This window comes from Mytilus galloprovincialis, chromosome 2 (genome assembly GCF_965363235.1).
Source record: "Mytilus galloprovincialis chromosome 2, xbMytGall1.hap1.1, whole genome shotgun sequence".
Taxonomy (NCBI): Eukaryota; Metazoa; Mollusca; class Bivalvia; order Mytilida; family Mytilidae; genus Mytilus; species Mytilus galloprovincialis.
In genome coordinates, this window is record NC_134839.1 from 80,305,933 (window position 1) to 80,323,243 (window position 17,311).

At 31.6% G+C, this 17,311-nt stretch overlaps 1 protein-coding gene across 7 annotated transcripts in view; it reads right to left on the minus strand.

The window, feature by feature from the left end:
* The window catches only part of LOC143064526 (ubiquitin-associated domain-containing protein 1-like), a 44,826-nt gene that overhangs the window by 4,420 nt on the left and 23,095 nt on the right, over positions 1 to 17,311 (minus strand). For 2 of the 7 annotated variants that reach the window (XM_076237407.1, XM_076237409.1), the window contains exons 2-6: positions 9,706 to 9,767; positions 9,121 to 9,225; positions 8,602 to 8,704; positions 7,851 to 7,959; positions 4,611 to 4,689 (exon numbers count right to left, since the gene is read on the minus strand). In XM_076237407.1, the coding sequence (XP_076093522.1) occupies positions 4,611 to 4,689; positions 7,851 to 7,959; positions 8,602 to 8,704; positions 9,121 to 9,225; positions 9,706 to 9,767 (458 nt within the window). Of the gene's footprint in view, positions 1 to 4,610; positions 4,690 to 7,850; positions 7,960 to 8,601; positions 8,705 to 9,120; positions 9,226 to 9,699; positions 9,768 to 10,362; positions 10,693 to 17,311 lie in introns of those variants that run through there. The other 5 variants (XM_076237406.1, XM_076237408.1, XM_076237405.1 and 2 more) reach the window with 4 other exon arrangements.

The window sequence follows — 17,311 nt, forward strand, 5'->3', positions numbered from 1 at the left end:
CTAAATAAAGTAATTCGAAAAATTAATCAGAAATAACACGATATTTTGATTTATATCAATTATATAAATCAAAACACAAAGGTTATTCCTGATTAATTTTTCGAATTATTTTATAATTAAAGGCGTTAAGAAACCTTTGTTGGCCCCACAGTTTAAATGTCTATCGTAGGTACGTCATGAACAGTGGTTGTTACAGACAAACGTTCACGTAAATTGTCCCAGTCAATGGATGATTTTGATGGGTCAATCAATGGCCACAGCTACACTGTTTTGAATTTCATACTATACATATGCATGTATAGGACTTTGACTGATTCTGCAACATTTAAATACAAAATAAACTAGAGGCTCTAAAGAGCCTGTGTCGCTCACCTTGGTCTATGTGACTATTAAACAAAGGAAGCAGATGGATTCATGACAAAATTGTATTTTGGTGATGGTGATGTGTTTGTACATCTTACTTTACTGAACATCCTTGCTGCTTACAATTATCTCTATCTATAATGAACTTGGCCCAGTAGTTTCAGTGGAAAATGTTAGTAAAAATTTACAAATTTTATAAAAATTGTTGAAAATTGACTATAAAGGACAATAACTCCTTAGGGGGTCAATTGACCATTTCGGTCATGTTGACTTATTTGTAAATCTTACTTTGCTGAACATTATTGCTGTTTACAGTTTATCTCTATCTATAATAATATTCAAGACAATAACCAAAAACAGCAAAATTTCCTTAAAATTACCAATTCAGGGGCAGCAACCCAACAACGGGTTGTCCGATTTATCTGAAAATTTCAGGGCAGATAGATCTTGACCTGATAAACAATCTAACCCCCATGTCAGATTTGCTCTAAACGCTTTGGTTTTTGAGTTATAAGCCAAAAACTGCATTTTACCCCTATGTTCTATTTTTAGCCATGGTGGCCATCTTGGTTGGATGGCCAGGTCATCGGACACATTTTTTAAACTAGATACCCCAAAGATGATTGTGGATAAGTTTGGATTAATTTGGCCCAGTAGTTTCAGAGGAGAAGATTTTTGTAAAAGATTACTAAGATTTACGAAAAATGGTTAAAAATTGACTATAAAGGGCAATAACTCCTAAAGGGGTCAACTGACCATTTCGGTCATGTTGACTTATCTGTAAATCTGACTTTGCTGAACATAATGGCTGTTTACAGTTTATCTCTATCTATAATAATATACAAGATAATAACCAAAATTTGGCCCAGTAGTTTCAGAGGAGAAGATTTTTGTAAAAGTTAACGATGCCGGACGACGCCGGACGACGCCGGACGCCAAGTGATGAGAAAAGCTCACTTGGCCCTTTGGGCCAGGTGAGCTAAAAATGAATTTCAATCTGTTCTATAGAGTTCTTATTTCAACTTAAGGCTTCATATTGTGTCAAGCAGCTGGTATTTTACAATATCAATATGATGAATTTTGGGATTGTATTTAAGTGTTTTTCTTTATTTCACCAGCAAACAGAAAGATGAATTGATAAGTTCAGGTCAATGTGATAGTTTTGTCTTGCAATGGGCCACCTATATAAATATAAGGAAATGTGATTTCAAATGAGACAACCATCTAAAGACCATAAAACAAAGCTGTGAACAATCACAGGTCCCCTCAAGAGTTGGTGCGCATGGAATTGGGTTAAAATGGATTAAACCTTTTATACAATAGTTTTTAACAGGAAATAACTGTAGTCAACTCTTGAAGTCAGCCAGACCAGAGTAATATTTCCAGATACCTGTAGTTCGACTTAAACAAATACCAGAAGGTTGACAGACCAAGGGACATTACTCTTGCTTATCTTAGTAAAGCTAAATCCAGAAGAATATGGTTAGGGAATCTATATTCTGGTCTGAGATAAAAGTATTTGTTTTTAAAGTTCATTCTCATATACAAGAGAGTTAAGAAAATTTTGATTGAAATGTATAATAAAGGGTTAAAGGCCTTATTTAAACTAAAAAAATGTTTCTCAGGTCATAAACCAAAAATAAAAACTCTCATTCATGTTTTTGACCATACAGTTAAATCCGTCTTAATGTATGGCAGTGAAATATGGGGTGACATTAACTTTCACAAACTAAACACTCAAGGGGATAACTATTTCAAAAAACTATGTGGAGACCTGGCAGTAGAGAAGGCTCATTTAAGCTTTTGTAAATTTATACTTGGAGTAAGTAAAAAAGCAACAAATATTGCAGTTATGGGTGAACTGGGCAGATATCCTCTATTTTTGGAGGTTTTGTTAAATATGTTTAAATATTATATACGTTTAAAAAAATCTGATGACTTATTATTAAAAGAGGCTTTCAACCTCTCAAAATCTCTACATGATGAGCAGAAAAAGAGCTAGTATACCAGTATTCAAACTTTATTTAAATACTTTAGCATCAATGAAAATTATGCACTTAATTTAAAGACGAAGTTAAAAAACTATTTATGCAAAAAGATGCAATCAAAATATGATTTAATATGGCAAACTGAGCTTAATAATGATTTCAGAGGCAATAAACTATATGGTAACAAGCTCAGAACTTATAGACTTTTTAAAAGCAGATTTTGCTTAGAAAATTACCTTTTGCAGGAAAATTTTAGATATAGACATTATTTAACAAAATTCCGTATCAGTGCTCACGATTTAGAGATTGAGAGGGGAAGGTACAAAAATCTGACAGTGTCAAAACGTATCTGTAAATTGTGCGGTACTGAGGTTGAGGATGAAATTCATTTTCTTCTTCAGTGCCACAAACTTTCAAATATTCGTTTCAACTTTTTAAATGAAATAAAACAACGGTTTAAAAATTTTAGTGGTTTAGATATTAAATCACAATTTATTTGGCTAATGTCGTCTGAAGATACTTTCATACTCCAGAAACTCGGAGAATTATTGGAAAATTTATCCTCATATAGGAAAGTTTCCTTAAAAGATATATAGATATAGAAATGCCCAGTGACCCCCCTTATATTATTAAACACTGTGCTTGTTGTATTCTTGTACTTGTCTTAATAAATATTTTTTGGTTTGGTTGTTTTTTTGTTGTTTTTTTTTATAACATTGTGTCTTAATCATATTGAATCACTTGTAATCATTTGTATGTAATTAATGTTGATTGTTCTGCTCCTTGTGGGCGCTTTGATTAGCAATAAAATATATTTGAATTTGAATTTGAATTTGATTTCTTTGCACTTTCTTTTATTTCAAATTTTTTCTGCAAGAGAAAATACATGAAGATAACAAGAATGTGTCCAAAGTACATGGATGCCCATCTCGCACTAACATTTTCTATGTTCAGTGGACCTTGAAATTGGGATAAACACTCCAATTTGGCATTAAAATTAGAAATATCATATCATAAGGAACATTTGTACTAAGTTTCAAGCTATTTGGACTTCAACATCATCAAAAACTACCTTGACCAAAAACTTTAACCTGAAGGGGGACAGACGGACAGACAGAAGGACAAACAAATGGACGCACAAACTAGAAAACATAATGCCCCTATACTATTGCAGATGGGGCATAAAAAGATGCAGATTGAGTAGTTTTTATCTAATCATTAAGTCTTAATGGTAGTAAATAGTTTTTAAATTATTTTTCATAAAATGTAACACTAAATATCTATTGTTGTGATCAAAAATAATCATAGGTGAACACTCGATAAAAAAGATATCATAAATCAATCCAGTGGTCAGTCACCAGAAATTTGATTACATGAAGAACCTTTAAACCATTTAAATACCATAGGTAATGTTTTGACATATTTGTTTTTATATTTAGAGACAAATAATGCAGTCTGAATGTTTATGTTAACCTTGAATTCGAAAATATGGTTTGAGCAAACTGAAATTTCAGCTCATCCTATTTGACTCATTAGGAGTTGAAATACATAAATTTATATGGGACAAAGCTAGGGACCATGGGAAAACTTTAACTCATCAGAAAGGAGTAGGTCCAGTAAGACCCCTTTTTGGCCCCAAAATATAGCAGTTTTACAAAGTTGTTAAAATGTAAACTTTTAGTTATTTATTGGACAGTAGAATGCTTCTGCTCCATAAATATGGGCTGTTTTTGACATAACAATGCACATATATCGGGTACTAGCACCATAAAGTCATGCTAAATTACTGAAATCTTCACAATTCTAGCATTTTAGTTAAATTTTAGACGGTTTTCATGTAAAACGAAAGTGGCCGCATTCGTGTTCATCCTTAATATTGAAATATAAGTTGTATTTTATGATAATACATAATATATATAAAGGTTGAGGATGAACAAATTGAACACGAATGCGGCCACTTTCATTTTTGACAAAAACCATCTGCAAAGTGACATTTTTCGGCATATTTGGTAGATTTTTCATATTTGAGCTTGAATCGGATTGTTTTTAATGACTAAATCAGTTAAAATCTTTCACATAAACTAACAGATTCAAATGAAATAGACACTTAAGTGTTTAAAAAGTGGTCAAAATCCTTCGTCAGATGAACCTGAAATTTGAGGCCAAAATCGGTCCTTACCGGACCTTCTCCTTTCTAGTCAACCGAGTTTGAGACAATGAGGGTTTGATTGTATGACAGATATTGTGATGATTGTCTACCTGATCCTCCTGTGTATTTTCTGGTTCAGGGTCTAATGCATGTTGTAATAGCCATTCCATTGCTGAATTAAAAGAGTTTCTACAACAGAGACAATACTTTTAACCAAAAATATAAATAAACCAGATGCTCCGCAGGGCGCAGCTTTATACGACCGCAGAAGTTGAACCCTGAACGGTTGGGGCAAGTATGGACACAACATTCAAGCTGGATTCAGCTCTAAATTTGGATTGTGATTAAATAGTTGACACTGCATAGGTTTCTGACACAGAATGAATGTGGTCTAATGAGACTTAAAATATCTTTTTTGCCTTTCACTATGCTGTTGAATATTAATCCTCTCAAAAAAATGTTTGAAAAAATTTTCTTTTTATTTATGAAATCTGAAATGAGAAAAATTTACCCCCCCCCCCCCCATTTTTTTTCACATCCCCCTTTCCCTTTTTCCAAAACTGATCTCAATTCAAATTTCTAATGGAGTTTGCAACAATAACTACTCATTTAAATACATCATAAAATATTAAAATGTAAAATAAAGAGCTTGTTATCACTGAATGGTAAAGATTGTTTTAATTTATCAGTAGGTAGTAAAAGTGAATATACATTGTATATTGTGTAAAATAATGATTTAAGTTGATTCAACTACTATTCTGGACAAAGAAAGATAACTCCAATTCAATGAAAATTTCTTGCTATTGCACAATATTGTGCAATTAGATATTTCTTGCTATTGCGCAATACTGTGCAATTGAAAATATTTGCTATTGCACAATACTGTGCAATTGAAGATTTCTTGCTATTGCGCAATACTGTGCAATTAAAAATTTCTTGCTATTGCACAATAATGTGCAATTGAAGATTTTGCTATTGCTGAATACTGTGCAATTGAAAATTTCTTGCTATTGCACAATACTTAATATAATAATTTTGGATCCTGAATTGAACCAACTTGAAAACTGGGCCCATAATCAAAAATCTAAGTACATGTTTAAATTCAGCATATCAAAAAAGCCCAAGAATTCAATTTTTGTTAAAATCAAACTTAGTTTAATTTTGGACCCTTTGGACTTTAATGTAGAACAATTTGAAAACGGGACCAAAAATTAAGAATCTACATACACAGTTAGATTTGGCATATCAAAGAACCCCAATTATTCAATTTTTGATGAAACCAAACAAAGTTTAATTTTGGACCCCGATTTGGACCAACTTGAAAACTGGGCCAATAATCAAAAATCTAAGTACATTTTTAGATTCAGCATATCAAATTAAAGAACCCCAAGGATTCAATTTTTGTTAAAATCAAACTAAGTTTAATTTTGGACCCTTTGGACCTTAATGTAGACCAATTTGAAACCGGGACCAAAAATTAAGAATCTACATACACAGTTAGATTCGGCATATCAAAGAACCCCAATTATTCAATTTTTGATGAAATCAAACAAAGTTCAATTTTGGACCCTTTGGGCCCCTTATTCCTAAACTGCTGGGACCAAAACTCCCAAAATCAAACCCAACCTTCCTTTTATGGTCATAAACCTTGTGTTTAAATTTCATAGATTTCTATTTACTTATATTAAAGTTATGGTGCGAAAACCAAGAATAATGCTTATTTGGGCCCCTTTTTGGCCCCTAATTCCTAAACTGTTGGGACCTCAACTCCAAAAATCAATCCCAACCTTCCTTTTGTGGTCATAAACCTTGTGTCAAAATTTCATAGATTTCTATTTTCTTATACTAAAGTTATTGTGCGAAAACCAAGAATAATGCTTATTTGGGCCGTTTTTTGGCCCCTAATTCCTGAACTGTTGGAACCTCAACTCCAAAAATCAATCCCAACCTTCCTTTTATGGTCATAAACCTTGTGTCAAAATTTCATAGATTTTTATTTACTTAAACTAAAGTTATAGTGCGAAAACCAAGAAAATGCTTATTTGGGCCCTTTTAGGCCCCTTATTCCTAAAATGTTGGGACCAAAACTCCCAAAATCAATCCCAACCTTCCTTTTGTGGTCATAAACCTTGTGTTAAAATTTCATAGATTTCTATTCACTTTTACTAAAGTTAGAGTGCGAAAACTAAAAGTATTCGGACGACGACGACAACGCAGACGACGACGCCAACGTGATACCAATATACGACCAAAATTTTTTTAATTTTTGCGGTCATATAAAAATCATTCAATTATAATAATGCTAGATTTTTGCTAAAACCACATAAAGAATTGCAGTTATACATATTTTTTTATAAAGTTCTTATCACTAATTGAAAAAATTAAACAAAACATTATCTAAATAAACAATTCTATACTTTTTTGTCATTTGAATAACTCTGTATTGATTTCTAATCTTTGATAGCTAATTATAAATTTAATCTGAACTTTAATAGAATCTGGCTGATTTAGAGCTCAACAAAGTTCTATAAAAGCACCTGTTTATTGTTGAAGACTTCATTTTCTTACATTTAGTTGCTATCACATTGGTGTATCTTCATATTTCCTTTTATTCCTTTTAAAATCTCAACATAAAGTGGGTTTTTTTTTTTCTTTGAGAGAAATATATTTCAACTGTATAAAGAATATAGCAGCGTAACATATAATAAGACTAGATGATTTTTATTGATTCCAAAATCAAATACTCGTGGAGGATTTTATTTCGTTTATTTCGTGGAAAGAATATATCCACGAAATTAAAACCCCCACGAAAATTTAACCTCCATATAATACCACTTACATTTAAGGAAACCACAAAATTAAATCCCCATGAAAATTAATGTTTCTACAGTATTACATATATTGTATGGGATTGCAACCTTAATTTGATATATGGTCACATACAAAGAGACAAGATCCCTTTTGATTTCAATGTCATTATGTACAAAGAAAAATCACAAAAATACTGAACACTGAGGAAAATTCAAAAAGAGAAGTCCCTAATCAAATGGCAAAATCAAAAGCTCAAATGTTAACACATAAAAAAAATGGATAGCAACTGTAATATTCCTGACTTGGTACAGACATTTTCTGATGTAGAAAATGGTGGATTTTACATGTTTACAAAACCGACTGCAATTTACACATCAATGTGGTTTTAGGATACTGAGTTAAGAACAAGTCAACATATTGGAAAACAACTTGACTTAGATGTCACATCACACGTAAAGAGAAGAAAATCTTAACTGATATTGAAGAAACTTTGTTTAAGGTAAAGGTCATGGTTAACCCTTCTGTAGGTTGTTCCTTACTTTGTTTGTTCTAAAGCTTTGGTTACTTTGGACTCAGAGAAACCCATGTCTGTTAGTTGTTTTACTAAATCTTTATCAGCCATTACTTCTGTCTCATTTGATAAACCTGCTAATTAAATCAAAATCAATCAATCAATAAATATATCCTAGAAAAATATTTTCCCTATAACTTAGATTGAAACAAACTAATAAGCAAAAGATTTAGAAAATAGAAAATGAACTACACGATTATTTTTCAATGTTTTGAAATACCTAGCATTCTCTATTGTCTAATTGAGATGAAAGACCTTTTAACAATGTTTTGGGTATATAACTATGCTTTAACTATTGGCTTACCAATTGCAAATTCATTTTTTCTTCAAATATTCCATGGTAATCGAAGTATGTGTGACATCCTGAACTGACAATTTAACTATTAACAAATAAGTCATTAAATTTTAAAATGAAAGACGTGTTTATATCAAAGTTATTTTTAATACATGTTATTGTACTAGTGTTCCTAATAACATATTTGAACCACATGGTAATACTATTTGCATTGACAGCATTGCACTGTACATGCTTTTAATATAACATCAAACTTTGACATGCATTTGGCGGAAATTTCCACAAGTTGATTCATCTGAAAAAAGAATTAAAACTGCAACTAGAGAACTCTTGTGGCTGACTTGTCTTGTAGTTTGAAAAATCAAAGCCGCTTGTATATATGTACAAAATGTATGTATAAAAAAAGGCCTCACAAAAGACTTACCTTCAGCCCCTTTGAACAATTTAGATACATCTGGATTCATACATAGCAATTTCTGTGATAACTCCACCAAAGCTACCAAAATCTTTTGCAACTCTGAATGAAACTAAATAAAAATACAAATAAACTGGGAGTTAGTCTAAAAATGTTTCCCCCCCCTAAACAAGTTCCTTTTTCAGGAACTGTAAGAAATAATTCAAGATATTAAGCTTATCTCTGAACTGACCTGAAGCAAAGAAGTCTTTATCATTCACTTTTGAGAATGCAAATGTTATAACAATGTCTTATGTAATTCATAAGGTAAAAATCTGATTTTGTTTGATTTTTTTTAGGGCAGACTTGCAGTCCCTCTATGTTCATGTACAAAGATTGATGTAATCCAATATATAGAAAGAGAATTTTGTGTTTCTTATATTTTAAGAAAACATATAAAATAAAGAATTATTTTTACATATTGAAAATGATCATTTGAAAATTTAGCACCCTACATGAAGAGCGTATTTAACTAAGTGACAAACATACATCATCATTAGAGACTTCAGGCTGAGGTCCTCTTTTAGTAGCTGACAGTTCTCCTGTTATTTCTTTAATTTCTTCAGCTGTTGGTCCTTTCCTGCTCTCGTCTTTCTTTTCAGATAAATAATATAAACACATCAATTTACAGTCTTTAAAAGTTTAATATTGTCTAATTATAAATTATTCAAGTTATAAATTTTACAGATATGCATGTACATTCAACAAAGACAATTTGAATGAAAAACTAAATATTTATTTGTGCAAGCAAGAAATTAAAGAAATACCATATTTACATTTGTAGGTGCATTTGCAAATTTCCAGTCACTAATGTTATTTTATTAGTACTAATTAGTGTCTAAAAGAATCAGTTTCTTTGTAGCAGTTTCTGTTTTATGAAGGGTTATTTTTTAGGAAACGGAAGACGTTTAGGGAGATGAGGACAGTACATTATTCAGTCTGTTGACAATGCCATTTTAAAAAAGCGAAAATCAAAACTGAATTTCAGTCTATTGATTAATATATGTAATATACAGTATATAATTATAGTAAGTGTATTCATAGGATAATTATCTCGTCCAATCTTACATTTACCAGGCCATCTTTACTCTCTAAAGGTGAGGGTGTCAATCTTTTCTTCAGCAACAACAGTTCATCTGAAAAATATAAAATATTTATTGTCTAATCCATACTTTACTACAAATAAAAATCGGATTCAAATCATTTTAAAAATCTGCATTTTTTTCTCCATTGCAGTAGCAATGGAAGTTTTTTATATAAACTTTTTGTTCAGTATGTACATTTTACATGTAATGTACATGGTATAGGGAGCCAGTATACATGTAGGTTAAAATGGTAAAAAAATATTTTGACAATAAGGAAACAACAAAGTGTTCTCAGTTATTGAAATCAAGCTGAAGTACTTGCTATGCCAATGCTTTGCATAGTCTTTATTCTTATTGATACAGCTATTCAAAAACACATGTACATTGTACAGTACAAGACAGGATGTACTAGTATATTTCATTATTTGAAAGCAATACATGTAAATGTACTTAGTAACCATGAAATTCTTAATGACTAAATTTGAAACAAACAGAAATTACCACAATATGACATAGGATGAGACAACAAAAGCTGACCATGGACATATACATGTAGTAAGAGGTACACGACTTAAAAATGTTTTGAAAGTCGAATACTTTTGCCATTTGTATTTAGCAGAGGTGATTTATTCTTATCACACATTACCATTTTCTTTGACTCCTTCTTCTGATATCGTTTTCTCTTCAGATAACACCTGACCAGTTCTTACGAGTAAAACCTTGTGGTACAACGAAGTTTTAATGCTTTCTGCTGGGTCATTAAAGTGACTTAAAGACATTATTTTTAGTTCGTCAATCTTTATATTCGAGTTCAGGTCGATCACATAGTTACGTCCATCCATATGGCAAATCCTTATTCTCATTCCCTTTGAAGGGAATATATTAGAATCTGAGACATACATGGTAATTAAAGTATCATGAATGAAATAAATATCTTGATTATTTTTGTTTATAGCGGAAATAGCTCAACGAAAGAAGTTAGAAATCAATGCTGGATAAGAACTGTTTCTTATCCGCGTTTTCTCTGAATCAGACTTCAGTTTTTAAGAAAGACAGTTGTGAAAAAGGATGAATGCCATGATGGCAGTGCTAGTAGTTATATTGTGTGTGTTTGGTTTGATTAAAATTAACGTCTTTGGATCATATGATTAAGTAAATAAAATACATCGATATTTGAAATTTGATATTTTTTTCTACAGCCCAAGGACGGTATAACTAACATACGTCCTTGTGCAGCCATAGAAAGGTGAAAAATCCTTTAAGTCATAGCTATACACCCCCCCCCCCCCCCCCCAAATACAACGACACCACGAGGCCCATAGATGCATGTAATACCTACATCTATGATGAGCATTATACAGTTCTACTAACGAGGCCGTCTGATTCACTGAAAGTCATTTTTGTGTTTAAAAGATATAGATATTTCGTTCACTTTTTGCTGTAATAAAAGGATCATCTGGATCGAATACGAAGTGCAGCATGCCATTAGGTATTGGAGATTTTATTGATATTTGTTAACTAGTTTATGATATTTTTTAGATTTATGACACTAGTGACTACACAAATCAATTCATATCCAACATTCAGTCAGTATAGATCGAGAAAATGACTGAGTATCTTTGTTGCTTCTCAGTGTTGTGTCATCATTTTATTTGCTCATTAGGGTACGACCATTTGATTATCGGAGCGAGCGGTGCCCGTGGGTGGGTGGGTTTTTTTTTGGGGGGGGGGGGTGGTCTTCAAATTGACTGAATACTTTCTGACCTGGTACGAATTGAAATGATAACTAACCTATAGCTAAAATCAGAACGATAATTAACGTTTTTAACAAAATTCAGACTGTAAATGTGCACAAAAGTGAGATCGCGCAAAAAAAGTCTTGAAGATGAAAATGTAAACCTTCCGTCAAAAATAAAAGTAAGGCTCCAGAACACAAAATTGTCGCCCCATATATGCGTTCTTATTCTCTTTAAATGGTTTTTAATACAATATTTCAGTAAAATGTACAGTAATCTGCGCATTGCCAGTAAACTTCACACAAATCTTGGTGCAAACGTTAATGATTTAATACAAATAGACAGGAAATACGAATAACAAACAAATTACTATGATTATAAAAGATTTATATTCGCTAACCGCATCCCTGTGTGCACAACATGAACTACCTTAAATTTCTCAGTAAGGCATATTCTTATATGACTTTTATCGTACTGGAATATGTTGCACCAGCTGTCATTCCGAAAGGATCTTGTCATAAATTAATCTTATATTTTTAGTTTGGATTAATGGGTCTCTATTCATTTTTTTCTTATTTTTTCTGTTTTGGAAATGACTTAATCCTCTGCATGAATGTGAGTAAACTGCACCATATGTCTGTATTTACCTGTACCAAGTCACATCACAGTCATTTGTCATATCACTCCTTCATAACATAATCCAGTTCCAAGAAAATTGACAATGACATATAGCTCTTCATCAATTACCGTTCCTATTTTGTTTTTATATTCTTATCTAATTAGAAAATACCATAATGAATGATGTTTGATTAAGTGATAAAATTATCGTTAAAATTATCCCCTTATCGATGATGATAGCTAGATTATGATATTGTGCGAATCAATACTGGTTATTTACTAAATACATCAGAAAACAATTTAGGGTTGGTTAAATTACATAATTTCGTTTTTAAATTTGAAGAGTAGAAATCAAATGGACAAATTAAAATAATCTAAATGTTGAAAATAGTTTTTGGAAAGTTACTTATACCTGCCGAATGGTGTGAAATGACAGACATGTCCTCAATGTACCGGAAAACAAATACAAACAGTATACAATGTTTAAATAAAGCCAAAACCAATATAAACAAAACACAATCAAGAAATTTGTAAACAGATAATTTTGGGTAAATCTGATATAAATTTAGAAGTATTTAAGAATTTTCTATTTAGCCAACATTTTTGATGGATGTCAAATAATGGGTATATCGTTTAGTAAATTTATGTTTATGTCGGATGATAACCTCCTTCAACAAGTTGAAGATTCTGCTATTAGAGTTTATTTCTAACAAGTTCCGTTTGCAGGAGAAGGCATCATGTGAAACATGTGTGCTGCTATCAAAAGAAACAACTGTACACGTCAAGAGAAATTAACGTGGTGACATTGCATCGAGCCTACGGGATCAGTTTGGGTTAAGGTTTTTATCAACATTTCTATGCCTTCTGTATTCAAGGTTATTTTCTAATTGTTGGCATTTATCTTATTTTTTACTTTCATACCCTCAGATGATCTAACTTGGTTATGTGCGAATTTACTTCTTTCAGAAAATGTATATTTGTATTCAAGGTTATTTTCTAATTGTTGGCATCTATCTTATTTTTTACTTTCATACCCTCAGATGATCTAACTTGGTTATGTGCGAATTTACTTCTTTCAGAAAATGTATATTTAAAATGTGCATTAAAAGGAGTGAGCCTTATCCTCTGGTTCAGTGTACATGTTTCCTTCCTTTATTAGTGATGTTATACAAATCTTTTCCCTTTCTTTCATGTTTGACAACAGTTTTTACTTCTTGGATTACTCAAATAGTTTTTCATCATTTGAGGTTTAATCGTGTCTTCGATGCATTGTCAGTTTTCTTTGAAACTCTTCTTTAAGGCTTTATATTAAGGATCCTGAGATTATTCTTCATAGTTTTATATTTTATTAGTTGTTGTCTTTTTGTGGGATTTTGATTTTTAGATTTCCTATTATCCCTGTGTGTTTATTCTTTTTGTTATAATGTTTGGTTGGTATGTTGTTCTTTAATTCCTATGTGCAAAACTGTCTTTGTTTTTACCCAGATTTCGTTTGCATTTGAGGTATTAGATCAATACATTTTACTCATCTGTTTATGCAGCGCTTGCATGATTGCATGTTTTTTAATTCTTTCTTTAAAAGAGTCGAGAAAGATAACAGAGGGACATTGAACGCATATGTCGAAAACTCAAGACTGAGCAAAATGAACCACTTGGAACTTTTCTTTTAAAGATTCCTTGTGAGCAGCAACCCTTTATTTCGGAAATCATGATCATAGTAAATACAAGACCTGGAATATCGTACCAGCTGGGAGATATATAATCCGAATGCAAGCGCTGCTGGCATGTTGCTATATAGAAATGAAAAATTCACAATTGGGAAGCTGAAATCATCTTTTTTGTTTTTCCAACTGACCCTCCATATCAATTTCTAGATGTAAGTCAAGATATGAGGCAGACTTAACTGTGTGTGTGGTGGTATAGATTCGTTCACCATAGTCATTAAATTTTGAATTAATCTGAGAGATCATCATCTATATAGCGGAAAATAAAGGTAAAGGATTTTGTTAACTTCTTTTCTATCTTAATTCATAAGTTCCAGCATGAAGTCATTCTCATAAGAATAAAGGACCTAGTCGGCAAGAAGAAGGGCACAGTTTGTTCCCATGAATTTGCGATTCTTTTTGTTGATAAACACGTCCTCCAAAAGTAACAAATATGTTGTCAATAAAAAAAATCACGCATCTTGATAATATTAGTGTCAAATATCAGAGTGATTTTTTTTTAATTGTGGGAATTTCCCCTCCCTAAGATAAGATACTTGTATCCCCGTACGTTGGCCATTCCTTTTGATGAAATAAAGCAGTTACAACTCTTTCAATTTGTCTTGTGACCACTTGCGTAAAGTGTAGAAAAGTCAAATGCTTTAATACATTTGTATGATGACAGAGACTTAGGTTGTATGAATTGTAAAAAGTAAAATAACACAAATACCGAACTCCGAAGAAAATTCAAAACGGAAAGTACCTAATTAAATTGCGAAATCAAAAGCTCAAACACATCAAACAAATGAATAAAAACTGTGATACTCCTGAATTGGTACAGGCATTTTCTTATATAGAAAACTAGCTAAACCTCTCACTTGTTTACGCCACCTCTTTAATATGAATTGTTGATTTGTTTACCCAATCGAATTCCGATTAAATGCGATTTAACACCTGAAACGTCTTCCATAAAACACTACACAAAACGAAACCATGAATTCAAATGTCACCAAAATGAATTATGTAAAGTGCCTGTGATGTATGTATCTACCTTCTTTATAATAGGTCGAAATGATTGAGTTTTAAGAAATTTTGATAGGATGATTTGTGTACTATGCATTAGTATATCTTATCACTAATCATTCTATGATTTTGATATTTTTGTCTGTTTCACGTTTGTATTTTCCTATAGTTCTTTTCATACCATTGCAGTTTCGCCGGAATTTTTAAAACTCTTCCCTTTAATTCAATGCTTTAATAGCATTACCTCGTTAACATCTACTTTATATGATCAGCATTTCAAATCTAAACACGACATTTCCAAAACATAACGACGGTTTATTTGTTTAAATGAACTTGTCATACCCTTTTTAGCTTTACAATTGTGGTTAACCACTCAATACTAAACATGTATATTTATCCAAACTATCTATACCTAAATTCTAAATAGTCTATACGAAAACTAAAAAGTAGGTGCGCGCATCTGTAGCAATATTGAACATGTCGGTATCAGAATTCTGTTATCTAATTATTCTCCTTTCTATGTTTCATACACATTCATCACTTTGGAATTGAAGATTTTTTTCAAATTTTATAACTTTGACTTCCATTCAATATCATAGTTTAATCTTTCTCGTGGTGTCTTGGAAATTTCATTAAAGGGTATGACCAACATTTGTGAGAAAATATTGTTTGAGGTATATGAATATGTTAATTTTATTGTGTTCCTGGTTAAAATCTACAAAATAAAACTTCCTGTCTACTATTAAATGCCGGGTCCCTAGTATAAACGATAGCTTACATTACACTGAAAAATAAACTTTTTTTTTCATTTGGATTTCCCTTCGAATTAAGGGAAATACTCGGCTGGTCTCAACATATCGGAAAAAAATAGTTAACGAGGTATTTCAATATATTCCTATAAAACAATGATATTCTGGACTCTTGAAAATTCTCTTTAAAATATATATTAAATCACACATTTTTTATTTCGTCAACATTTCACGAAAAGGTTGCTTGCAAGATAGATTTACTTGTTCAAAACATTACCTAAACGAAAGAGAGAAAATAAATATTGAATGCATTCCAGACAGTTTTTGTTTGCATCAAAAACGTCTAGAACTTTATTTTTAAAATAACATTTGACTTTTTTCGCCTTTTTATTGGCATCCAACGTATCCTACGGTAATTCAGTAATTGTTGAACCTAGCACTTTTGACCTTTATTTTATCACACTTATTCGGTGTCCATGTTACAATTATCTAAAACCTCCAGCTATCATCGAAACTAACAGTTTGTAAATATGGAAATGAAAAAGACGTTCAACCTTTATTCGGTCAATGCAAATTGTTACAAAACGTCAAAAGGCCTATTTATACATGTAAGTTAGTTAACAACTGTTTCTTGGCAACATGCATGTAACAATATCATATGCAAAGATTAAGGTAATTTTCCACAGTAAACTCTTTAAAAGCAAGATACAAATAGCTGTTTATGAATAAATCATTTGGTAAACTTGAAAATTAATACTATTAAACCTATGTAATCAGGAATGGGAGGATAACTATGTAACTTAAAAGTTTACATCTTTTAAATTATTCTATCAGTTGGAGCCAGGGGTTCAGACAGGAGTACACTCTCTGTAATGTTGTATATTATAAGATATGATTAAAGAATAATTTTCTTTGAGATAACTCTTTAATGCTCCACAATCTATTTGCGCTTAGTTATCTGTTAATAAAACTTTAAATGTTAAGGATAAGTAAAATCACTGAACGCCGAGGATACAAATGTATGTTACAAAGAAACACACGAATAGATCAGTTTAGCTCTACTTGTCAATACCTGACATTATATTGAGTCCTCAATGATCTTCAACTTCGTAATTTATTTAACCTTTTAACGTTTTTTTTTTATTCGATCGCCATTGATAACTTTTTTTTATAGACGAAACGCGCCCCATACGAACAAAAATGTTAATCCCTGTATCTAAGACGAGTTTGTTAGCTTCATTGAACACAAAAAGTAAATTCACAAAAATACTGAACTCCGAGGAAAATTAAAAAAAGAAAGTCCCTAATTAAATGGCGAAATCAAAAGTTCTAACATCAAACGAATGGATTACAACTGTCATATTCCTAATTGGTACATACATTTTCTAATTAAAAATGGTGGATTGAATCTGGTTTTATAGCTAGCTAAACCTTTCATTTATATGGCAGTTGCTCCATATTCCATTATTTTGACAACGATGCGTGAAGAAAACGGACACAATAGGTAAAATTGTCAAAAATATGGGTACAGCACTCAACATTGTGTTATAATCTTAACTAAGCACTAAAAAGCATACATCAAATTTAACAACCTCTTTGTACGATTTTATTTATAGATGTTAAATCCACCCATAAAGGATTGAAAGATTTTAAGTGCTGGGACCGAATCCTTACACTGACAGACACGTGGTTAACATGTATTAACATTTAATTGAACATAGATCGCGCGTTTGATGTCACACAGGTAGAAATGAAATAATTTTGTC